Genomic DNA, 22,476 nt, shown 5'->3' with positions numbered 1-22,476 from the left:
TAATTACTGACCCTATATGGCGAGTATAATGGCCAATTTTCAAATATGCAGGAGCAGTTACAGTGATAATATGAAGCTATATCTGTATATCTATTCTCAGCCATAAGAAAGAGAAGAATCAAACACAAAACCTATGAGTCAGAATCATCATATAGGAAAAAAAGTGTTAGTAAATTGCTGAGAAATTCAAGAAAGCTCAAGTCAAAGCAAAGATTGCTGCAAGAGCACTTTATTTTATTTAGATTGTAATCAGAAATGAGCAACAGAGCAGTCTGGAATACTACATCATGACATAATACATTGACTGGCTGGCTCCCTCAGAACCAACATACACAACCCTAAACCAAGGCTCCAGAGGGCCAAGGCTCTTTTGATCTATCATATTTCAGATGATCCGCTGTGGCAACCCCTAATGGGAGCAGCCAAAAGAAGAAGAAGAAGAAGAAGATAATTAGTCAGTCAGTCAGTCATTGTCCAACCCGCTATATCCTAACACAGGGTCACGGGGGGTCCACTGGAGCCAAACCCAGCCAGCACAGGGCGCAAGGCAGGAACAAATCCCCGGGCAGGGCACCAGCACACACACACATCCACACACAAACCTTAATTTTTCTTTTACCATTAGTAATGCAGTTTGAGTTACATTCATGTATGAAATCTACTTTACATATACTGTATAAAATCCTAAGCCTAAAAATGCAACGATTTTATGTGACGTTTTTTGTCACGCTTTAAATCGGGCTTATTTTAAAACCTGCCTATATATGTTTGGTATCATTCTTTTCAGAATTTATCAAACTTTAATGTGACGTTGTTAGATTTTCAGATTCTTATTCCATTTTTACATTATAAACCAAAATATCAAGAAAGTCGTGGATTTTAATATCAAGAAAGTCGTGGTTTTTATTTTTGATCGAGTAAACTTTCCTTCACAGGAACAAACTAGTAAAAAAAATGATCTATTCATAACACCAATGTTTGTATTTGGTTAGCTGAAGGTCGAGTTACGATGACCCATTGCATACCACTTAAGTTTTCATGTGATTTTTCCTATTATTTTTAAAAAAACGTTTTTTATCTATAAGAATGTCAGTTAAAATGAATAGATCATTTATTTAGTCTCTTATAAATACTCATCGAGCATAGTGGACCTCAGTTTAACAGGAATACTGCAATTGGTAAGAAAGTAAACATTTTATTAGTATTTCATGATTTTTACTCCGTTAAATAATAACTCATTTTTCTTTTACATATGTATAGAATTTTGTGATTTTTACTCTGATAAATAATAATTTTTCTTTTGTAGATTTACAGGTTTTACTAATATTCTGGCCGCAACTGGGGTTAAGGCACCAAAGGCGCCGGGGTGCTTGCCCCCCAAACCCCCCCCAGTTGGCTACATAAAAAATGTGTTATAATTGCATGCTGGGTTACGTTTAGTACCATAACACTTATTGTTTGTCAACTAAGAAAATACGGTAGCAATTAGTCTAAGTTTCAGTATTTTTAAGTTCCATTGACATAAACTGCATTCTGATAAGTAATAGTGGTCTTTTTGAGCAAGGGTTAATAAAGTATAATTATATACACACATCAGTACAGCACAATTTAAAGAGTCTGATCATAACCATAAATTCATAGTGGAGTGTTTATGAAACTAATTACACTCTTTATACAGCTGGGATATGCTCACTCTGCATTATTACAAACATGCTTTGTTTTGCAGGCATTAGTCCTTATTCTTCACAATTCCTGTTATATCTCAAATGGATGTCAAAAAGGTTTGGAAAGCTGTAGTTTGAGCTTGGACATAAATTCTGTTCAAATGAATGCTTTATTTTTTTTTCCTTTCAGTAATGTCATACAGTACTAATAAATTCTAAGGACGTGTAGGGCAAAACTGTAAAATAATGTCTTGACTTTGAGGTAGACAAAAATACTGTATACATTAATTCGTTCACTATTTTTGTGTTCTTTTATCAGTTTAACAATTAAGTCCAATTGGTATGCAGTTAGTCCATCTGCTGTCCAGACCTTACTATAAAAAAATGCTTGATTTGAAGATAACTACAATTTTTTAAATCTGCATATTGTAGGAAATAAACACATTAAACACTACACTATGTAAGAAACACATACCTGTAAGATGGCAAGGCCTGGTCCAAAACCTGGCATTTCAGCTTTTATTTTGGTGACTTCCTCTTTTAGTCTCTCACGAATTTGGCTAGAGGAAAACCAGAAACAGAGGTGTCATTTCTTTGGCTGCTACCAGTCCAGTACAGATGAAAAATACAAAGCATTACTGGGGCATTCTTACTGGGAGATTGAAGACCCCGGAACAAGGAGGGCAAACAGTCTTCTTCCTCCCAAGCCACTGAGTAGGCAGCTCAGCCTCAAAGCCTCCCTGAAAACCATGACCAACAAGCCCAGAGAAAGAGTTTGGTCTGAATATTCCCACGCTTTTACAAAAAGCATGCACTTGCTGGAACACTGAAAACAAAACGGGTTGTACTAAGTAACATGCTGGCACCTCGGAGTACAAAGCAGGGGCATTCTCCAGGGCCACCAGCTGCAAATGTTGTGTTTACCAGATATCTTAGACCAGGGGCACTGTGCTTATCTCAGCTTGGAACAGCCATACTTTTTTCTTCCCACAATCTGCCAACAAATTCATCGGGTCAGGCTGAGCCTCTCAAGGTCAGCCGGCAGGCCTAAGAATACAGTCTTTAGTTAAAATATAACCAATAGTACATGCATAAAAAGGGTTTCAATTGCTTTAGCATCAACTAAAATGATTGTGCTGGTTAGCATTAAAAATGATTTTAGATATTCTAGAATTTCTTAGAAGGCATTATAGCTTATGAATCACATCTAATAACCTAGTAGTTACATTTTTATGAAAAGTTACATGCCCTTTTTAGAATTATAAGGGAAAGTTCAGACTCTAGTAAGAACAAAGCTTTCGGTTCTACCACATTAACACAACTGCCAACAGCCTGTGGGGAAAAAAACAACTAGCAGAAATTAGTAAAGAAAAATTTTAAAATTTGTAGTTTCTGTACATTTACACATTTCAAAAGGCAAAAGACCTTCGTATAAATGCCTCTAGATTTTTTATTTTTTGCTTGTAAGTAAAGTGTAGTTTCTACGAAGTATCCTAGCAGACATTTAGGGTAATGTGAGGAGCCTCATACAAAACTGCCTTTAACACGGAAAACAGGAATGAGATCATATTGTACCTGATCTGGGTCTGCTTCTCTGTGCAATGACTATAAAGGATTTGGTTTTATTGATTTTTAGGCTGTGTGTTTCTACCACAAAGCATTTTATAGTTGATAGTTAATTATTTGATATTAATATTCTGGAATACTCCTAAAAATCCAAAGTGAAATATGACAAAGCAGTTCTTATACCAAGAATGAAAATAAGATGTAAATCAATGGAATGCAAGCTGACAGGGTCATCTCTTTCTAATTATGCACCTTCACAATATTTTTCTTCTAGAACCTAATGTGAGTGTGGAAAAGTATGCATGGTGTCTTGAGCAAATATTTAGGCCCCTTCACATTTTAATATGTTGCAGCCTCATGTGCAAATTGTTTAAATTATTTTTTTCCTTCATCAAACATCACTCAACACTCCAGAATGACTACATAAAAACAGAATTTTAGGATTTGTACACATTTCTTAAAAAGAAAAAAGCTGAACTATCACATTGCCACAAGTATTGAGACCTTTTGCTATGATACTTGAAATCTGGCTCAGGGGCATCCCCTTCTATTAATCACTGATGAGATGTTTCTACATCTTGTTTCGACTCCACCTGTGGTAAATACCACTGATTGCACTTGATTAGGAACAGCATACTGTACACCAGTCTATAGAAGGTCCCACAGTGGACAATGATGTATCAGAGCAAAAATCATGCTATGAGGTCAAAGGAGCTGCCTGCAGTAATTAGAGGCAGGATTACATCAAGGTACAGATCTGAGGAAGGCTACAAAAACTTTCCAGCAGCATTAAATGGTTCCCAAGAGCATAGTGGGCTTGATAAGTCTTAAATGGAATAAGTCTGGAACGGTCATGACTGTTCCTAGAGCTGGCTGCCCTGCCAAACTGAACAACTAGGGTAAAAAGGGTCTTGGTAAGAGAGAAGACCAAGAACCTGAGCTATAGTGAACTTGTGTAAAGATGGACGAAACTTCAAGAAGGACAACCACCACTGCAACACCCCACTATTCTGGGCTTTATGGCAAAGTGGCCAGGCAACACGTTAAAAAACACTTAGAGTTTGCCAAAAATTAACCCAGAGGACTCTCAGAGTATGAGAAATGAGATTCTGATGAAATAAAGATGGAGCTGTTTGGCTTCAGAAGATCTGCAGAGAAGAATGGCAGAAAATCCCCTAAATGCAGGTGGGAGAAGCTTGTTGTGCCATACCCAAGAAAACTCCACGCCATAATTACTACTAAAGGGGCTTCAATGAAGTACTGAGTGAAGAATCTAAACATATGTGTCAGTGTCATGTTTCAGTTTGTTTTTTTGTTTTTTTTAACAAATTTGCAAAAATTCCTCAAATCCTGTTTCTGCTTTGTTATTCTGGCATATTGATTTGTTTAATGAGGGGAAAATGAATTTAAATGATTTTAGCAAGAAGTCAAGCAAAATAGATAGATAGATATGAAAGGCACTATATAATAGATAAATAGATATGAAAGGCACTATACTTACACGGACCAGCAGCAGCGAGCACATCACACCCTGTCTTCACTGGCTCCCTGTGTCTTACAGAATCGAATGTAAAATCCTACTAATAACCTACAAAGCCTTAAATAATCTCGCGCCAAACTACATCAGTGACCTACTCCATCACTATGTGCCTGCCCGCCCACTAAGGTCCTCTGATTCTGGCAGTCTTGTTGTGCCCCACACTAATTTACACTCCATGGGTGACAGGGCCTTCAGCTGTATAGCGCCCAGACTCTGGAATGACCTACCGAAATTAATCAGGTCAGCTGACTCCATGAATTTTTTTAAAAAACAACTCAAACCTCATCTGTTCAGGAAGGCTTTTAGCTCTACTTGACTTTATTACCCTTCTCTCAGTTTATCTCTCTGTCAAGATGCTCACGTAACCTGAATGTGTATGTGAGACACCATCAATTATGTTGTCTATTTTTTTCAGAATTCACTGTCTTCCATCCATTCATTTTCTAACCCACTGAATCCGAACACAGGGTCACGGGGGTCTGCTGGAGCCAATCCCAGCCAACACAGGGCACAAGGCAGGAACCAATCCCAGGCAGAGTGCCAACCCACCGCAGTTCACTGTCTTAATCTTCTTTATTTATTTATCTGGTTTGTACAATGCTATATACTGTATACCCTGCCATTCTTTATTATATTCTGTAAGTGCCTTGAGCATGGGAAAAGCGCTATATAAATAAAATGTATTATTATTATTACTATTATTATTATTAAATAGATATGAAAGGCACTATATAATAGATAGATAGATAGATATAAAAGGCACTATATAAGATAGATAGATAGATAGATATAAAAGGCACTATATAAGATAGATAGATAGATATAAAAGGCACTATATAATAAATAGATAGATAGATAGATAGATAGATAGATAGATAGATAGATAGATAGATAGATAGATAGATAGATACTTTATTAATCTCAAGGGTAAATTCACAAATGATACCTTTTATTGGCTAACTAAAAAGATTACATTATGAAGGCTTTACGGGCAACTGAGGCCCCTTCTTCAGGCAAAATGTAATACAGAAACTGGGGTTCCCTGTGCTTATATTCACACCATGACAAATAACAAGTTTGGAAAACCTTTAAGTGTGACATCTTCGATGTGAAAAATGAATAGACCTCTTCAGGCTAAGATTCATTTAGCAAGAGAGAAGAACAATGTTGAGTCAAGATCTCTGGATAAGATAACTGTCCAACAAAGTCTTTTGAAGTTTCAGATGAGTTTTTAAATACAATGTGGGTGTGTAGACAGGTTGTCTGTGTCAGTAAGAGAGATGCAAACAATTCTCATATCTGGCCATAAAACTCTTGTCTCTCACAGTGTCCATGGCTGCTGAAGTGGGCTGCTACAGTAACATCTGTGTTGCCATGCTTGATGTAGAACATGTGTAGGGACTTTAAAGTCACAGTGCTTATGGGCAACTTCAGAACATAGCAAGAGAGAAAAGAATGGGAAGTTAAACTTATGCTAAAATGTAACACATTACAACATGCTTTAAATAGAGACAAGAGTTGTGAATGTCAATACAATGGACTTATGGGAAATAGGAGGTTAATGTTCCCGCAAACCCCCAAAAACTGTAATGTTTCCCCACAGATTACTCAAAATACACTTTCTTGCATAGAATTCTTTAATCAAAACATTACTTCTAAAAAAATGCACTTTTCATTGTAACCATGAAATAACCCATAAAATGCAGTACACATAATAAAATGTATAAAATATAGAACATTTTTTCTCATCTGTCATTCCATAGAATTCTGTGATGTTTTGTGTGGACATTTCAGTAAAAAAAAAATTTTGGTCGCTGCTGTCAGAAGACACTGAGACTGGCAAGGTCTTGAATCACCTCTGACACTCTGCCCTTTATGGCTGGCAAATGGCACTGGAGAACGTGAAGCGACACACCGACTTCAAATAATCCGTCAGGGACGTCTGCTTTGTTCGCTGCTTGAGATCAATAAGCATCTTGGTGTATGGGAGAATAGCAGAGGCGAATTGAGGCTGCAATCAATGATGGATTCATCAACCTTGATGCCTCTAGCCAGCTGTTTGATTTGTTTAACACCAACAGCAGCTGCCAATATTCTGGCACAAGGTTTATCTAACACCTTTATTTTCTCACAAAGTCACATCACTGACTTTGTATGCTCGGGCCTAGAGACTGAAGGACTATGCTTTGGGGACATAACTGCAACACAAATGGAAATATGCAACAAATGCACAGGGAGTTTCTTGACTCTACAATGGAAGGGTGAACAAGACTGGCGAAGCACCTAGCAGGATACTAGCCGCTTCCTAAACTTGCACATATTACACCTCTGATTTTTTTTTTTTTTTTTTTTACTGCGCAAAGCCATAAGGGTTGGGACTGTATGCAAAAGTATAAATGAGTTTACAAATAAAATCACGTGAATGCTTGAAGTCACAAAACTAAAACATGCAAATATTGAAGACTGACATCCTCATCCATCCATCCAGACATTATCCAACCCGCTATATGCTGAAGCCAATCTCAGCCAGAACAGGGCACAAGGCAAGAAACAAACCCCAGGCAGGGCGCACACACACACACCCACACACACTATGGACAATTTAGGATGGCCAATGCACCTAACCTGCATGTCTTTGGACTGTGGGAGGAAACCCACGCAGACATGGGGAGAACATGCAAACTCCACACAGGGAGGACCCGGGAAGCAAACCCAAGTCTCCTAACTGCAAGGCAGCAGCGCTACCCACTGCGCCACTGTGACGCCTGACATCCTCATACAATTTTTAATTCAAAGCACGGAAACTCAAAATTATTTTTTAACGAGACTTTGTTTTATGTTACATAAAATATTAAGAAGGAAAGAGAAAACATGCTGTCTGTATAAGTATTCAGTCTGAACACTTTAAATATTTTGTAGAGTCTCCTTGTTTCAGCCTTAAAAGGTCTGTCTTTCAGGGTAAGTCTAGCTAAGTTGTGCACACCGTTCAGTGTGATTTTTATCTTTCAGGTACTTTTGCTCCAGGTTTTTCAGGTTAGGTCACGCATTCTCAATTGGATTTAGATCTCAAGGATTTGCAAGACATTCACCTTTGTGTCCCAGAACCACTCCAGGGTCACACTGACCTTGTGCTTGAGATTGTTGTTCTGCTAAATGATGAGCTTTCATTCAAGCTTCAGGTTTTTAGCAGGATGAAACAGGTTCTCTCCCTTCTGATGAAAAGCAGACCCATGGCATAATGCTACCATCACAATACTTCACTGTAGGTGTGAGCAGTGTTACACTTGCACCTTAAGTGAGTCACTCTCCTGCTTTTTGGAAAACTCCAGGCATCCTTTCACAGGAGTCTTTTTAAATACAGTGGAACCTTGGTTCACGACCGTAATTCATTCCAAAACTCTGGTCGTAACCCGATTTGGTCGTGACCGGAAGTAATTTTCCCCATAGGATTGTATGTAAATACAATTAATCCGTTCCAGACCATACGAACTGTATGAAAATATATTTTTTAAAGATTTTTAAGCACAAATATAGTTAATTACACCATAGAATGCACAGCGTAATAGTAAACTAAATGTAAAAAACATTCAATAACACTGAGAAAACCGTGAACAACAGAGAAAACTAACATTGCAAGAGTTTGAGCTATAGCGCTACGAACCGCTCGCTAAAAGCACTTTCTTGTAATGAGTTTTAAGCACAGGGAAAAAAAATGAACATTTGAAAAATCAGTAATTTAATAAACAACCAAGAAAAGTAACATTGCAACAATGCACGCTACGAACCGATCGCTGTAAACAGAAGTGAAGTGGAGGTTAAAATCCAATAGAAAAAAGTCTTCATTAAATACAACGAGGTTAAAACAATGCTCGAATCAGTCTCTTTAAAAACAAGCCCGATGCATTCTTTAACTGCCTTCTCGGCCTTATGCCAGCCCTCTCTCTCTCGCACGCGCACTCGCGTGTCTCTTTCTTGCGCGCGCACATTCTCGTGTCTCTCTCTCGCACGTGCACGTGTGTGTGTGTGTGTCTCTCTCTCTCTCGCTCGCTCGTGCTCTCTCTCTCTGTCTCGATCGCTGCACAGGGAGAGACTGAACACGTGCGGAAATCATCGGCGCGCACAAACCAATAGGGAAACTGGCTTGTTCGTATACCGAGTGTGTGGTCGTGAACAGATGCAAAAGTTTGGCGAACTTTTTGGTCGTAGCCCGATTTGTACATGTACAGAGATGTTCGTGAACCGAGGTTCCACTGTAATGGCTTCTTTTATGGCACCCTCCCATTGAGGCCTGTGTTACAGAGAACTCCAGTCTTTACTCCAGTCTCACTTACTAAACTCTGCAATTGCTTCAAAGTGATTGTTGGCCTCTCCATGACCTACCTTACAATGGAGCTGGATTACCTGCTAATCTTTTATGACCATTTGAAGAGGTTATCTACTAGGACAAAAACAGAGTTAACCTGCTCCAGGAGTTTGCAAACACAACTGGGAAACACCAGCATCAGTGCTACGGCCCTTATCTATGGCCCTTGTGCACTCTGTAGCCGAGGACTCTGCCAATGGCCCAGAAAGGAGGATTGAGGAAAGAGGCTGTTCAGGAGGTCTTTGCCATTCTAATGCAAAAAATGTTGCATGTATTCTGAACAAAAGCCATCGGTGGAATCACCCTGGCTATCTATGCTGTTCCACACAGCTCCCCCAATCATCAACTACGCTATCAAAACCCTAAGTGAAGCCCAATTAGTTAAGGAAAACAAATGTCTCCCAAACAACCAGAACCTTTGCAACATCTCTCATAACTATTTGAAGGCAAGGAAGCTGGTTTAGATCCATGCACACAACCTCAAAGTAATGCAACCTCAACTTTGAAGAAGCGGAGAAATCCCAATGGAGCTCGAAGCAAGTCAGCAACAGCCACCTTGTGAAAGACCTGACCCAGCAGGTTACTGGCCTTGTCCTTCTGAAAAGTTCATGTGTGTCCCTAATCCCCATCTGCACAAAGAATGGCTGATGCAAATAATTGATGTGCTTATGGAAGATTAAAAACTCCTCAGCATGTGTCTGTGGATATCCAGAATAGAATATGGTGAGTATAATGGCCAATTTTCAAATATGCAGGAGCTGTTACAGTGATAATATGAAGCTATATCTGTATATCTATTCTCAGCCATAAGAAAGAGAAGAAGCAAACACAAAACCTAACCAGTTATACCTATTACAGTTTGTCAACAAAATAATTTTATTTTGCGAAATTCTTTTTTATATCATCGAAGATTAACTGTGAACTACATTTGCTAGGCAAACATTGGGTCTTAACAATCCTGCAAATGAGAAAGTGATCCTAGGTAATAGCATTACTGAATTAATGTTCAACTTTTTTTATTATTGTCATCTTCACTTGGCTGATTGGTTTATGACAATGAAATGATTCTGCACTTTGCCACTTTGGACAACTTTACAAGCAAAAAAAAGATATGCTCCGGACTTAGTTGCACACTAAACACCCTATTGAGATTACAGCAAAGAACAAGGGGATGATCATGCAGCCTGCCTAATCTCAGATTTGAGGGAAGGTCAGCGTTACTCACAGATGTTATTACAAATATGGCCAAAATGCATACACTTGCAGTATGAATTCAAACGTATGTATTCAATAAAGTAATAGGATATCTTTTATAGGGCCGCACTGTGCCTCTGTCAAAGCCAATATGTTGGTACTAGCCATGTGCGCCCAACTACATTGCGCGTGTTAAAGTTGTCTGTGAAGGGCTCCCTGTTTAAACGCGGCTGCCAGTTGTGAACTGGGCCCTTCGTCGCACAGCATTATGATTTTTTATAAGGGAAACAAAATTACAAAACAAAACCCTTGGACATTGATTCGATAGGAACGGCCTACTCTGAATCACTGTCCGATTAGTAATTATGTGGTGGTGTTAGCAGCATTTCTGCTTCTCTCCATTCACAGTCCGTCTCGTTTTCACGACGCTGTCGTTTCCTCTCACGATCTCTTCTCAACCTTTCTCCAATCTCGCAGGTTGCTTTGTGGCAATCCAAAGAGTAAGGCAATATACACGGAGCAATGGTTATAAAAGGGGGACACATAGGTATCCAGGCTCTTTAAAGCATAAATAGGGATCACTTCACTGACATGTGAGCAAGCCAGGGTACAACTGTGAGACGCGCAGCACTCGCTGGCTGCAACGTAACAATAATAATTTCCGGAACGTGCTGTTACGTTGTCATTCATTTTACCCACTGTCTTTCTTTCATGCATATGTTACATAGGCACGTACCTTTTATCTTCGGCAATCTCATTCTCTAACCAGGCCTCAGGAGCTAACCAGTGTAACACTGTCCACCACCCCTTTCGTTATTCCGGCACATTGTTGACATTCGTGAGTAACAACAACGTACTAAACTGGAAGGTGGTCTACGCATGCGTGGAATTCACGGACAAACAAAGATCAAGATCCAAATGAAGATTATATATAAAGATTAGTTAAGTTAAAGCACAACAATTTGTTTAGATAGATAGTTTAGTTTGAATGTCTGTGTTTTGAGGTGTGACTGGAGTACTACAGTCTTCAGTAGTATAAGCCTGGAGGAGATTCTTAATGCAATGCCTATGTTTTAGCTGTCTCTCTACTGCCATCTAGTGCTTCTTCTTCTAATTCATTCGCAGACAAACAAAGATCAAGATCCAAATGAAGATTATATATATATATATATATATATATATAGAGAGAGAGAGAGAGATAACAGCTCACTGGAGTTGGGCAGCAAGAAGGTACCATGATTAGCATGTGTGAACATATCACAGCTTCCTGCCCAGTTCCAAGTCACGTTTTTTGTGGAGTCTGAACAATCTCCCTTTGCTTGGTTATTTTTTATTTGGAATTTGTATTTTATCCTTCCCCATATTACTAGGGTGTTGTACCGTGTTAGCCATTATGAATGTAGTGAAAAGTCAAGCCAAATGACACCTTTTATTGGCTAACTAAAAAGATTACAATATGCAAGCTTTTGAGGCAACTCAGGCCACTTCTTTCATCTAATGATTGCATCTTGCCTGAAGAAGGGGCCTGAGTTGCCTCGAAAGCTTGCATATTGTAATCTTTTTAGTTAGCCAATAAAAGGTGTCATTTTGCTTGACTTTTCACTACATATTTCCCCATAGAGAACTAGTGTCCTGTTGCCTTGTAGGAAAAGGTACCAGCATAACGTCAGGCTCCACCCAAGCTTTTACTGAACTAAGCAGATTCGCAAATATGTACGTACCTATCAAGAGTTAAGTCATACTCAGAAGAACACTGTGGACCTTGCATGTGCTTGCCAGGTCTATGTAGGCTTGAAGACTTGGGCTTCCCAACTCATTTAAAAGATATGCGCTTTTAATGCATCTGAGCGTGTCTAGTCTGTAATGCATCTGCATCCAGTCTAGGACTCTTGCTGCTGAGACAGCAACCTGGTTCCAAGGAACCTAAACTCTATTATTGGGGTTAGATAACAGAATTAGGGTGAATAATCACTGGATAATTTCGACAGAGAAGTAGTCCCCCGAGTGTGAACATCCTACTTATGAATAAGAGATTTTTTTAAATAGGCATGTGAAAAATACAGCAGTAATATATTAATTTCCTGCATTATCTAATGTACGAGGAAGTCGGGAGTGGCAGAGAAGTATGCAAGAGTTGTACAGGGTATGTACGAAGAAAGTGTGACCGTGGTGAGGTCTGCGGTAGGAGTGACGGATGCATTCAACATGGAGGTGGGATTACATCAGGGATCGGCTCTGAGCCCTTTCTTATTTGCATTGGTGATGGACAGGTTGACAGATGAGATTAGACAAGAGTCCCCATGGACTATGATGTTTGCTGATGACACTGTGATCTGTAGCGAGAGTAGGGAGCAGGTTGAGGAGACCCTGGAGAGGTGGAGATATGCTCTAGAGAGGACAGGAATGAAGGTCAGTAGGACCACCACGACAGAATACATGTGTGTAAATGAGAGGAAGGTCAGTGGATTGGTGAGGATGCAAGGAGTAGAGTTGGCGAAGGTGGATGAGTTTAAATACTTGGGGTCAACAGTACAGAGTAATGGGGATTGTGGAAGAGAGGTGAAAAAGAGAGTGCAGGCAGGGTAGAATGTGTGGAGAAGAGTGTCAAGAGTGATTTGTGACAGACGAGTATGAGCAAGAGTGAAAGGGAAGGTCTACAGGACGGTAGTGAGACCAGCTATGTTACATGGGTTGGAGACGGTGGCACTGACCAGAAAGCAGGAGACAGAGCTGGAGATGGCAGAGTTAAAGATGCTAAGATTTGCACTGGGTGTGACGAGGATGGATAGGATTAGAAATGAGGACATTAGAGGGTCAGCTCAAGTTGGAATGTTTGGAGACAAAGTCAGAGAGGCGAGATTGTGTTGGTTTGGAAATGTGCAGAGGAGAGATGCCGAGTATATTGGGAGAAGGATGTTAAGGATAGAGCTGCCAGGTAAAAGGAGAAGAGGAAGGCCTAAGAGAAGGTTTATGGATGTGGTGAGAGAGGACATGCAGGTGATGGGTGTAACAGAACAAGATGCAGAGGACAGAAAGATATGGAAGAAGATGATCCGCTGTGGCAACCCCTAACTGGAGCAGCCGAAAGAAGAAGATTATCTAATGTAGCCTGGAGTTTAAAGCATTCGAATGGAAATCATGAGGCTACCAATTCAAATTCTACCACAAGAGTAAGTCACATAAATTGCCAGGACTAACACTAGTATTTTCCCCCCAAAGAACTATGTTTTCAATAGTTTCTTTGAAGAAAAGAATTTGATTAAAAAAGTAAATGAAAATTTAAAATTTACTCAAAAATCAAGTCAATTACACATCTTTTACCGAGGTCTGTGATCAAAACAAACCAAAGTCTGTTCTGTTCTTAATACATGGGATTTATAGAAGTGGGGTGTGTGAGACCAAAATGTACAAAATGCACCACTAAGCTCAAAAATAACAAAAATGTAAATATGTGTTAAAAGAGCCAAAGCCAAATGTCACAATAAGAGAAGAGTCATTTTGAATAAGGATTCTCCCTTATGAAAGTAATTTAGCACCTGATCATTACTACAGAAGGCAAGCGAAAGCCTATCAAGAGTTTGATTCTCACACTTCACACTTTGATGTTCTTCTCCTCTTATGCAGATGTCCATTTGGATCTTCCCTTTCTTTTTCTATACTGATTTGTTCCAGTTTTCCCTCTTCTCTCAATACAGTAATAAGACACCTTAATATGAAATCTTCCATTTTTTGACAACCTGTCACATGGAATAACAAATATTCTACCAAAAAGACAACAGACTGACATGCTTCTTGAGAAAGCTGTTTCATTTTGGCAATTTCTGAACCCAGAACTGAACTTTAGGAATGCTGGTACCTTGCAACCCAAGTGAACAGAATAACAGGCTTCACAAATGTTAATGCAATACAAAAGGTTTCTCTAATAACCAATTAGTGTATAAACAGGACTAATTAGGGATGAGCTAAGGGACTTAACCATTAGGACACTGAAGGAATGGCTGCTAAAAATTGAACCTTTCAGCCATATGTGAATAATAAATAAATTAAAAATCGGTCATTTCAATCAATAATAACCATCATAAACATTAGTAATGCATTGGCTATACTCTTAAATTAATTTAATGGAATCTTGATAACACAAGGTATCAATTTCTATAAGAAACATGAAAATTTCTGGGTGACCCCAAACTTCTGAATGGTAGTCTACTGGTCTATATGGTGCTGACCTTCAATCTTTAACACGTTTTGAGATCACATTGAGAACTTTTGAATCTTGCATTTTGGGTCAAAATTACTGCAATATCTATTTAAGCCCATATCACCCAGCCCTACTGCAGACTGGTGGCACTTGCTCCATTCATTATGTAGTGCTTTGAGAGACTGCTGCTACGATGTATTAAACAGAATGTTGCAGATAGCCATGGTCACCTGCAGTTTTATATCATTACAACTGATCCACAGAAGATGCCATGTCCCTGGCACATCTAAATAATCAAAACTGTTACACCAGATTCATGTTTTTAGGTTACAGCTCAGTATTTAAAACAGTTATATCAGCAAAGCTGACCACCAACCTGCTCAATTTAGGACTCAAAATCACCCTCTGCAACTGGATTTCAAATTTCCAAACCAACAGGAATGGCACCATCACTTCTGCCAAACTGACCCTCAACAAAGCAAATTCATAGGGTAGTGTGTGGAGGCATCTTCTGTACTCCTTGTTCACATTTGATTGTGTGGGCAAGCACAGCTCCGATCCCTCCATTAAACTTACTGATGACACGATCGTCATAGACTTGATCACCAACAAGAGATGGTTAACACAGTACAGGTCTACCTGCTAACTCAGTGGTGCCAGGACAATAACCTGATTCTTAATGTCAGCAAAATCACAGACTTCAGGAAGCTGCGGGTAGGCCACACTGCCATCCACATCAGAGGGGAAACTGCTGAAAGGGTGAGAAGTTTTAAATTTTTTAGAATAACCATCATCAATAAAGTGGGCACCACACATTTCAGCATATATATATATATATATATAGTATAATGCAGAGGGTCAGATGTGGACCTTATGAAAAAAATAAAATGTTCAAAATACAAGGACATCATTTTAAATGTTGGCACTTGATGTCTGTGATGTGAGATATGGCTGGCTATTTATCCTGGCCAATACCCCCAGGCCGCCAGATGGAGCCCTCCTTGCAGCATGGAGCTACACCGAATGCCAGCAGGGAATTATGGACAGTGGACTTTTAATGCACAGCCCTGCTGGATACCACGGGGGCCACCAGGAGTCGCTGCAGGGAGGCCCAGGGATTGTTATTTGCACCATAACCCGGAAGTGTGTCTTAATCACAGCGACACAAGGAATGACGTGCTTCCGGATTGAAGAAAAAGGATTTTTATCTGACTCGGATGTGTCCCATGTCACATGGACAGAGAAGGCGAAACACTTCCGGGTCAAGGATTATAAAAGGATTGTGGGAAATCCCAGACGTTGAGCTGATTGGGAGGCAGGGTGGCTATGCGTCTGGGAGTGGAGGATTGGGTATTGTTTATTTTAGTGATTATTGATTTATAAAGTATTGTGGAGAGGTGGGTGCGTTGTGCACTGTATTATTATAATAAACCATTATTTGGACTTTTATCTGCTGTCTGACGTCTGGTCTGAGGGTTCAAGGGGTTGACAGTGCCTCTATTTGTCACAGTGAGTTAGTCTAAAAGCACAGTATAATATTTGTGAGTTCTGCTTAGAAGAAAAAAATAAGTATTGCTAATTATTGTATGTAACTAAAAACTGATTAAATAAATGAGTGTCAAAATCACTGAATATAAAAATCAATCATCACACACCCACATTTCAGCAATATGCTCACAGACGTGGAGCAGAGGATTACCACCTGCTGTCTGCACAAATCTCTTTTTGAACACCAGATACAAAAGCTATGAATATATAAAGAGTAATGTCAAAATAGAAATGCATCATGGAAAATAAATGCTAGGCAGCTTGTTCGGAGCTTTCCCCACTTAGGAAGAAGTCGCCTTTTTTACACAGTGATGGGGTGCCTGAATTGTAAAAAATGCATGCAAAAGCACCTTTAGGTTGGCACAGGGCAGCCAGCAGTAATACACAACTGTTGCATCTCAAGGGCAGAGAGAAAGAAAATCACAGTGGCAACAGGAAAGGTCTGCATATTCCAGGGGTGGGCAAAGTCAGTCCTGGGGGGCCGCAGTGGCTGCAGGTTTTTGTTCCAACCCAACTGCTTAATAAGAAGCACATACTGCTCAAGTAACACTTTAGCTTCACTTTAGTTGTCTCGCTCGTTAAGATTTTGAACCCTTACTGCTTATTTTAGTCTTAAACAGCTGTAGTCTTGGTTTTTAATTTCTCCTTATTAGCGATAAGATGCAAATGACAAAAGAAACCAGCAGTTCTCCATTTAGCTTGTTTCCATTTACACCTGTGTGGATTTATTGTGCACTGTTTGGTTTAATTAAATACCTGGAAGGAAAGTGAAGAGAAAAACGTGAAGCACTGAGAATTACTCGTCTGTTTTAGACTTCAAATCATTTGGATGATATCCTTAGAAATGAAAAAAAAAATCTAGGATATGAGAATGACCTGACATGGCAGAGTTAAAGCACTAACAAGCCATGAAATTAAAGAATTGACAAGGATGGGTTTTTAATTAAGAAACTGGGTTGGAACAAAAACCTGCCCTCCAGGACTGACTTTACCCACCCGTGGCATATGCTAATGCTCGAGCATAAGCTGACCACTTTAGGTCAAAAGGCTCTTTTTATATGCTGGGTGGACCAAAGGGGTATATAAGTTAAGGGGGCAAGTGACCTATTAGACTGTGCTTTCCAAACTTCTTCTATGGCGACACCCCTCAGGGACTCCCATATTTCTGCCAGACACCCCAGAAATATAGGCTCGAGCATTTTAAATACACATTTAGATTTTAAAAGGAGAATAGAGAATAAAAAGCCCTCTTCCCTTTTACTATTTATTTTTTACGAAAGACTTTATACAGGGGCGGCACGGTGGCGCTGCTGCCTCGCAGTTAGGAGACCTGGATTCGCTTCCCAGGTCCTCCCTGCGTGGAGTTTGCATGTTCTCCCCGTGTCTGCGTGGGTTTCCTCCCACAATCCAAAGACATGCAGGTTAGGTGGATTGGCGATTCTAAATTGTCCCTAGTGTGTGCGTGGTGTGTGGGTGTGTTTGTGTGAGTCCTGCGGTGGGTTGGCACCCTGCCCGGGATTGGTTCCCTGCCTTGTGCCCTGTGTTGGCTGGGATTGGCTCCAGCAGACCCCCATGACCCTGTGTTCAGATTCAGCGGGTTGGATAATGGATGGATGGATTTTATACAGTTAGTGACTTATTTATGCGTCTATGACTGGAGAGTTTTACAAACTTCTTTGACGTCCAGTCCAATGTGAGACAAGTTAACTCACATTTATTTCTCGAGCATTTATAAATGTTCTGCATTTCAAAGGTTTTATATAGTACTGTGCCATTTTTATACAATACTGTCTCCATCTTTATATATAATACGCTACCGTGGCTGTCCGTTTGTCTGTCCAGGATTTTAAATCACCTGTAGCTCACAAACCGTTTCACCTATTGACTTAAAACTTGATACACATATACTACCCGACGTCTACAATCTGCTTTCGGGGTGATGATTTTTATTAGTCTTTTTATTTTTATTTTACGGTAGAATCAACTCTCGGCAGTGCACAGCAGGGTGGCCGTGCAGCGTCACTTCCCCTACCTCTTCATATCTTTAAATTATTCTTGAGGCAGATTGAAGACTTAAGTGCCAGCTTAAGTGAAAAATTAAGGAAAACGTACTAAGTAATTCCAACACAAAAAACTAACTTAATCAGTTTTAATGCGAAAAGATGCCGACAAAAGAAGAGAAGCAGCAGGCCCCTGGGGTGGACTAAAGAAGATCTGCTCAGGGAACAGCAAGCGCATCAACCTCTGAGAAAACGAATGATAAACGCACAGAGAAAGAGGAGGAAAACTAAGAACGCTCAAGTCAAGTGTAACGTACAGTACACCGTTACTGGTTTATTATAATGGATTTAATGTCACAATTGCAAATACTCATTTAGCTACCTGAGCCTGCATGCAGTTAACGTCCGAAGCCGGTGACACATTACATGACTTCTAGTCAAAAGGGGAAGTTAAAACGTGAAGACTGCAGTTGCTGATCTTGTCGTCTGCCACCACTAGAAATCGCATAGGCATAACAAATTATGTGACACTGTGAAAACTTTCCAGCATAGTTTCAAACTTCCACAGTATTGTGAGGGAGCCTCTATTTCTAATAATAATAATAATTTATTTTATTTATAGGTGCCTTTCAAGGCACACAAGGACACCTTACAGCGCACATTCTTCCATGTGAACCCTGAATACCATGAGGACTGATTGAGATCATTTATGTTAGGTAGAATGCCTATTGTTGGCATAGAGCTGGACGGTTTGACATCCGTAGCAGAGCAACGGGCACTCAGCAGGCTCCTATCAATTATGGAGAATCCACTACATCCATTAAACAGTGTCATCTCCAGACAGAGGAGCAGTTTCAGCGACAGACTGCTGTCACCGTCCTGCTCCACTGACAGACTGAGAAGATCGTTCCTCCCCCAAACTATGCGACTCTTCAATTCCACCAGAGGGGGTAAACGTTGAACATTATTCAAGTTATTGTGTTTTTTACCTGCATTTTTTGTTACTCTTTAATTTAATATTTTTTGCTGCTGGAGTATGTGAATTTCCCCCTGGGATTAATAAAGTATCTATCTATCTAGTGGTGGCTGGGCGGTCTCATGGTCTGGAAACCCCTGCAGATTTTGTTTTATTTTCTCCAGCCATCTGGAGTTTTTCTTTTTTTTCTATCCTCCCTGGCCATCGGACCTTACCTTTTCTCAATGTTAATTAGTACTGCCTAATTTTATTCTTATATGTTGTCTTTTTTTGTTGTTGTTGCATTACAATATAGTTAACACATTGGACTGCATTTAATTTTAGCATGAATAATCTTCCATCCTCTCAAATCAGTAATTGGGCCTGTCTTACTTGCTAATCTGTGTACCTTTATAAAACTGTATGAAGTTGTGTGTATGTACAATATACGTACGGGTACTGTATGTGTGTGCGTACAAACGAAAGCTTTTACCTGTACATCTCCTTTACACTGCACCGTTCTGACGTATGCTATTTAACTGTCATTTGTTTGCGATGTTCTGATCTGTTATAAGCAGCTCCAAAGCGACCTTGATTAATTCCTGCATATTAGGTGCTGGTGAATAAAAGATGACACTTTTTTAACACGCTCAATTAACATAAAGTAACGCCCCCTAAAAGGACAAATCAGAGAACGAAAAACAGAGGCGAGCAACATCCGGAGGTGGCTTAATCCGCAGCCCGACATTACTGGAACGAGGCGGCTTTTTACAAGATTGGAACGCATAAGTAGTGCGATTAATCTGCCAAAACCCGTCCCGGGGTCCGGACTCGAGTGCAAATTCAAAAGGCCGCGCGCAATCGGCAGGAAGCACCAGCAGCACTCAGAGGCCTCTACCACGTGAGACTGTAGCATGTGATCAACCGAAACTCAGCAAAACTTTTTATTCTCAACTCCATCATAAAAAAAAGTTACAGCAAGGCTGACGAGCCCGTTACTATCACGGCGAAGTTTTGTCCATGCTATCTTTTCTTGTTCTCTTTACGTTCAGGTATAAAGGTAAACAAAGTAAAGGCCAACTCACGTCGAGACGACCTTGCCGCTGAGCACCTGAGCTGCCATGGCGAATTCCGTTTTATGTTGTTGACACTGCCGCTGCTATACAGTAGAAGCCCAGCAGCTTCCAAAGTGATTCACGATATGTAGTCGGACCCTGGAAGTAATTATTTTTTTTATTTCGACGACTTTTGTCTGAGCTGCTGCTGAATATGCTAATCAGGGGGCGTTTCTGCGTGTCCAGGCGCTGCCCTCTGGTCCTGTGACCGCGCTCCACAAGCCCAACAGAGTGAAGCTGCAGACTGGGAAGTGGGCGGGGCAAAGTCAGTGAGACGGCGCGCTAGAGTGAAAGGTGGGCGAGTGATCAGAGATACGATCGCAGTGCAGTCCACTGGGGAAGATCACAAGTCCGTAGTACGTTAATGCACTGAGCGCGCGGTGCAGCTGGACGGGACAGTTAGTCACCGGGAAGAGTCGCACAGATTTAGCGCTGCCATTCAACTCCACCGGTACATTTATATAGTATAATGTATTACGAAACCAGAATTGCAGGGAAAAAAAAACTCTTTGACTGCTTATCATGCCTGCGGTGGGTTGGCACCCTGCCCAGGATTGGTTCCTGCCTTGTGCCCTGTGTTGGCTGGGATTGGCTCCAGCAGACCCCCGTGACCCTGTGTTCGGATTCAGCGGGTTGGAAGATGGATGGATGGATGGATGCTTATCATGCCTCGCATGACCTATTAGCGTTGCCCGAATGTGACAGTTTGTGCTTTCATAATACAGTTAGGTCCATAAATATTTGGACAGAGACGACGTTTTTCAAATTTTGGTTCTGTACATTACCACAATGATTTTTAAATGAAACAACTCAGATGCAGTTGAAGTGCAGATTTTCAGCTTTAATTCAGTGGGGGTGAACAAAACGATTGCATAAAAATGTGACATCTTGCCCGAAGAAGGGGCCTGAGTTGCCTTGAAAGCTTGCATATTGTAATCTTTTTAGTTAGCCAGTAAAAGGTGTCATTTTGCTTGGCTTTTCTCTATAAAAATTTGAGGCAACTGAAGCATTTTTTTAACACAATCCCTTCATTTCAAGGGCTCAAAAGTAATTGGACAAATTAAATAACTGGAAATAAAATGTTAATTTCTAATACTTAGTTGAAAACCCTTAGCTGGCAATGACAGCCTGAAGTCTTGAACTCCTGGACGTCACCAGATGCTGGGTTTCCTCCTTTTTAATGCACTGCCAGGCCTTTACTGCAGCGACTTTCAGTTGCTGTTTGTTTGTGGGCCTTTCTGTCTGAAGTTTAGTCTTCAACAAGTGAAATGCATGCTCAGTTGACTTAAGATCAGGTGACTGACTTGGCCATTCAAGAATTTTCCACTTCTTTGCTTTAATAAACTCCTGGGTTGCTTTGGCTGAATGTTTTGGGTCAATGTCCATCTGTATCATGAATCAATGTGACTGCTGTATTTAGCTGGATTTGAGCAGACAGTATGTCTCTGAACATCTCAGAGTTCATTCGGCTGCTTCTGTCCTGTGTCACATCAGCAATAAACACTAGTGTCCCAATGCCACTGGCAGCCATGCACGCCCAAGCCATCACACTGCCTCCCTCCACCGTGTTTTACAGATGATGTGCTATGCTTTGGATAATGAGCTGTTCCACGCCTTCTCCATACTTTTTTCTTGCCATCATTCTGGTAGAGGTTCATCTTGGTTTCATCTGTCCAAAGAATGTTTTTCCAGAACTGTGCTGGCTTTTTTAGATGTTCTTTAGCAAAGTCCAATCTAGCCTTTCTATTCTTGAGGCTTATGAGTGTCTTGCACCTTGCAGTGCACCCTCTGTATTTACTTTCATGCAGTCTTCTCTTTATGGTAGACTTGGATATCGATACGCCTACCCCCTGGAGAGTGTTGTTCACTTGGTTGGCTGTTGTGAAGGGGTTTCTCTTCACCATGGAAATGATTCTGCGATCATCCACCACTGTTGTCTTCCGTGGACGTCCAGGTCTTTTTGCGTTGCTGAGTTCACCAGTGCTTGCTTTCTTTCTCAGGATGTACCAAACTGTAGTTTTGCCACTCGTAATATTGTAGCAATTTCTTGGATGGGTTTTTTCTGTTTTCGCAGCTTAAGGATGGCTTCTTTCACCTGCATGGAGAGCTCCTTTGACCGCATGTTGTCTGTTCACAGCAAAATCTTCCACATGCAAGCTCCACACATCAAATCAACTCCAGGCCTTTTATCTGCTTAATTGATAATGACATAACAACGGACTTGCCCACACCTGCCCATGAAATAGCCTTTGAGTCAATTGTCCAATTACTTTTGAGCCCCTGAAATGAAGGGATTGTGTTAATAAAATGCTTTAGTTGCCTCACATTTTTAT

At 40.4% G+C, this 22,476-nt stretch overlaps 1 protein-coding gene across 1 annotated transcript in view; it reads right to left on the bottom strand.

The window, feature by feature from the left end:
- Nucleotides 1-20,358, bottom strand: part of mthfd1b (methylenetetrahydrofolate dehydrogenase (NADP+ dependent) 1b) — an 84,196-nt gene extending 63,838 nt beyond the window's left edge. The window contains exons 1-2 of the mRNA XM_028821132.2: nt 20,114-20,358; nt 2,140-2,224 (exon numbers count right to left, since the gene is read on the bottom strand). Coding sequence (XP_028676965.1) covers nt 2,140-2,224; nt 20,114-20,151 — 123 coding nt within the window. The 5' untranslated portion in view covers nt 20,152-20,358. The remainder of the gene's footprint in view (nt 1-2,139; nt 2,225-20,113) is intronic.
- Nucleotides 20,359-22,476: the final 2,118 nt, after the last annotated feature.

This window comes from Erpetoichthys calabaricus, chromosome 16, assembly GCF_900747795.2.
Source record: "Erpetoichthys calabaricus chromosome 16, fErpCal1.3, whole genome shotgun sequence".
NCBI classification, from domain to species: domain Eukaryota; kingdom Metazoa; phylum Chordata; class Cladistia; order Polypteriformes; family Polypteridae; genus Erpetoichthys; species Erpetoichthys calabaricus.
This window is presented reverse-complemented; position numbering and strand designations above follow the sequence as displayed.